Genomic DNA, 4,173 nt, shown 5'->3' on the forward strand with positions numbered 1-4,173 from the left:
TGTTTATACAAGAATTTCATGTAGTTTATTTTATTAATTCAACATCACAACATTGTATTCTTAAAAGCCACTGTAGTTTCTTATATAGATTACTCATTCACAAATCTAATGATGCCAGTCTGTTGATGGTACAAAGATTAAATTGAAAAAACATAAAACCAATTAACATTTTGAATCATTATGTTTGATGTATCTAGCTAGCTAATTGTGTAAATAATTATCAATCGTCAATTAAACATTTAAAATTTATAATGACATTTATCAAATTAAAAAGAGAACCAACATAAATTAATCCGTATTCAGTTTGATATAGTACTAACCGTCTCTCGAGAATACAGTGAAATATACAAAAACTACTCATTACAATTTTGTGTTACGTATATCATCTAGAAATTAATTTCCTTTTGCTGTTAATCCATACCATCAATTTAAGTGTTTATTTTTATCCCTCAAATAATTCACCATCATTGAATAGTTCAGTAGTATAGGAATAGTCCTTTCATCTTTAACATTCACAAGTAACAGTACATTTATCCTTTCCGTCTTCATAACACTGAGAAGTGTTACTCTTGGAGTTACAAACACATTTCATCTTTCCGTTTTCACCGCAACAGGTAACGGTACAAACGCAGCTGTTCTTCTTTCTGATTTCTACACAATCCTGACATGACTCCTTCTTACAGTCTGGACTACAACGTGTATCTCCGCATTCACAAACAACAGTAACTGTACATTTGTTTTTATCATCTTCAGCTTCAGTACAACATTGAGATGTGTGATCCTTACAGTTACAGATGCATTTCATCTTTCCATTTTCACAGCGACAAGTAACGACACATGTACAGCAGTTATCGTCTCTCATTGTTTCACCTATATAAAAATTTATTTCAGGAACACTTTTAGTTCAATAAAAAATTGCTGCTTAATTTTGTTTTCAATATTACTTATATATTATATTTCTTACGCATGTTTTCAATAGTCTTAAAACTTACTTATGCTGTGACCGATATTCGATCGTATAATGTATTTTGTCAAAAATGGACCTTTTACAAATTAAAATACAAAATTAAATGTACGTCTTAAATAATTACAAAAACATGTGTTAAAATAACACTTTCTATTTCGTAGAATTAACACTCGTCTGTTGTATGAAATGCAACATCTAATATTCAGATTTAAGATGACGGCATCATCATCAACTGATAAAAATAGCTCAGTTCTGTTCACTGACGTAAAATATGTTTGGTCAGTTTCACAAAATTTCGAAGCGGGACAAACACTTGGGTGGTTTCTTGAGATAACCATGTATTTAAATAAACTAACTCTTCATTTTGCAACCATATGTAATTTTCTTTTTTGATAAGCGTTTTATAACTCTCCTTTCTAAAATATTTACGTTACGACAGTAACGAAACCTAAAGAAATAAGTAAATAGTTACTGAGGGTCCGTGTGTCATAAGCTTTGATCGACAGTTTGAAGTAGAGAAGGTGCCTTCCCACCGACGCGAGCCTTTGTTACATAAAGAAATTAGAATATGGTGCACTTGACGAACCCTAAACTCTGGGGTGTTAGTAATTTTCGTTCCACGTAATATAAATAACGGTCTGCAAGTTGTTGTAAAATATTTTGATTCAGCTATACTAACATCTATTATTTTACACATTATTACATATTTAATTTCACTGTTACCAGTTTAAATGTTACAGAACCAGACAGCGCTGGCTCATGACCTCCATTCTCTGATCATATCGGTCAGTTATCAAATTGTACTAGGTACGATATAACTTTGGTTTGGTTATAGCTCAATATTTAGCTTTAACTATGTTAGGTTACAGGTACATTAGTTTATATTTAAACTATGTTAGGGCATCTGTTTGAGACACGAACCAATCTACTGGCAACGAATTCCACTGTTAAGTTTCTGAATACTAGTTTTTTTGCTTTAGATAAGATAGAACTGTGGATAAAAAGAGCAACGGTAAATACAATTTCGATCTTCAAGGTGAACCAGATCATATCCACAATTACTGGGTAGATTAGCAACAATAAACAGATACTTCATAAACATCTGTTACTTTCTCTTCTAATGAAATGACCCCGTTATGGCCACAATGTAAAACGTTCGACTAGTAATATTTGGGTCACCGATTCGAATATCACTTCCACACAATATCCTTTACAATTTCATCGTGGTTGTGTTTTATGTGTAGGTTAGTCTTACAATTTGTCGATGATGACCGGTTGCCTTCCCTCTGGTATTTCCCTCGTAAATCACAGAAGAATAGTAGAGAAGTCCTCGTGTAGTTTAGCGCGAATATCAAAACAAACTAAATATCTGTCAGTGATAAAAGAGAGAGCGTAGCAATTTTAAATTAAATCAATTTCCTGTATGGTAATAGGGATAATATATTAAAATAATGAGTTGTTTATACGCAAAGCTGCATACAAGTCGACATGAACTTACCATCGTAAGGATCGAACTCCATATACTGATATTATCAGAATAAGGTTACTGCTCATTCAATAAAACTTTTATACAGTAATTTATCATCTTTGTTTTATCAATTCAACATCGTAAAATTATATTTTTAAAATATTCTCTAGTTCCTTATATCGATTCCTTTAGACATTATAAAAATCCCAATAGTACCCGTCTGCATAAGGTATGCAGATTAAAGTAAAAAATATGAAAGTAATTAATATTTTAACATCAATATATTTAAGTATGTTTGATATATCTAGCTAATTATATAACAAATCCTTATCAGCCATTAACTAAAAATTTAAAATATATATAATAATATTTATCGAACTAAAAAGAGAACCAATTCACTTTTATCGGTATTCAGTGTGATAAACTACTAACTGTCTCTCATTCTGTGAAAGATTTGAAAAATATTTACGTTGACGTTACACATTTAAAGTACGTATATCATCATAAAAGTAATATCCGCTTATTGATCAGTACCATTCAATTTAAGTGTTTCTCACTCAAACAATTCACAAACATTGAAAGTTCAGTAATATAGGATTAATCCTTTCTTTTTCAACACTGACAACTAACAGTACATTTATCCTTTCTCTTCTTACCTTCTTCACAACACTGAGAAGTGTTATCCTTGGAGTTACAAACACATTTCATCTTTCCGTTTTCACAGCGACAAGTAACGACACATGTACAACAGCTGTCGTCTTTCTTTGATTCACCTATTTTAAAATAAACTTTAGTTACATCTTACATACAATAAAAAACTTCCTGCTTAAATTTCTTTCAAAATTATTTCTTTATTCTTGGTCGCATAACTTACTTCTTTTTGTCAAAAAATGAAGCTTTCAAAATTTAAGTCTCCAAAATTAAAAGGTACGTCTTAAATAATTAGGAAAACATTTTTTAAAATAACACTTTCTATTCCGTAGTATTAATACACGTCTGTTGGATGAAATGCAACATCGAATATTCAGATTTAAGATAACAGAATCATGATGGACTGAGAAAAATAGCTCAGTTCTGTTAACTGACGTAAAATATATGTGGTCAGTCTTACAAACTGGGGAACGGAAGAAACATGTAGGCGTTTTCTTGATACACATGTAATAACATAAACTAACTATTCATTTTGCAGCTAATTTACTTACTTTGGTAAGAGTACAAACCTTCTGTATTTATATCTCTACAACTATCAGTATTATTACAGTTCAGACAAGTGTGTTTATGGAACTCAGTATTGTTATCAGGTAAAAGTGTTTGTATTATTCTCTAAACCTAAGTTTTAACAGTTTACCCCATGAGTAGCAACTTTCACGTAGACAAGAAAATAACTTACCAGCTTTTTCCATCTTCAGGGTAATTCTACACAACTAACAACTACGGTTTGTAAACTGTTTCGTGTGTTACAATAGTAATAATTAAGTTTCTCTTTCTCAACAACCTCTATTTATTGAGACAATTCTTGTAACATAATGTGCCGTGTGAAACATTCAAGATAATTCAGCGGTTCGTGTGCAGCTTCTTGAATGATCTGCTAGGGGAGAATTAGTCATCACATCCATTATCTAATCCTGTTTGGAGTAAGTTGTTAATGACCACAGCAACTTGTTATCTTATGATATTTATCGAAGTATTAACCCCGGGCAGTATCATCTTGTGCTACCATGGGGTGTTATTTGGGACC

At 31.4% G+C, this 4,173-nt stretch overlaps 1 protein-coding gene across 1 annotated transcript; it reads right to left on the reverse strand.

Moving 5' to 3' along the window:
- Window positions 1-3,950, reverse strand: LOC143250307 (uncharacterized). The gene is made up of 3 exons (XM_076500764.1): window positions 3,826-3,950; window positions 3,092-3,208; window positions 1-870 (listed from the first exon to the last, which is right to left on the reverse strand). Exons 1-3 carry the CDS (start codon window positions 3,836-3,838, stop codon window positions 506-508), a joined length of 495 nt encoding a protein of 164 aa, XP_076356879.1. The 5' UTR covers window positions 3,839-3,950; the 3' UTR covers window positions 1-505.
- Between the last annotated feature and the right edge of the window lie 223 nt (window positions 3,951-4,173).

This window comes from Tachypleus tridentatus, chromosome 5 (assembly GCF_004210375.1).
Source record: "Tachypleus tridentatus isolate NWPU-2018 chromosome 5, ASM421037v1, whole genome shotgun sequence".
In the NCBI taxonomy this organism is placed as follows: domain Eukaryota; kingdom Metazoa; phylum Arthropoda; class Merostomata; order Xiphosura; family Limulidae; genus Tachypleus; species Tachypleus tridentatus.

What these genes read in the sequence shown, in the direction of transcription:
- LOC143250307 (XM_076500764.1), bottom strand. An exon ending in TTCTCAGTGTTGTGAAGAAG is followed by an intron (nt 871 to 3,091) that starts GTAAGAAGAGAA and finishes ATTTTTATATAG; the next exon opens with GTGAAACAATGAGAGACGAT.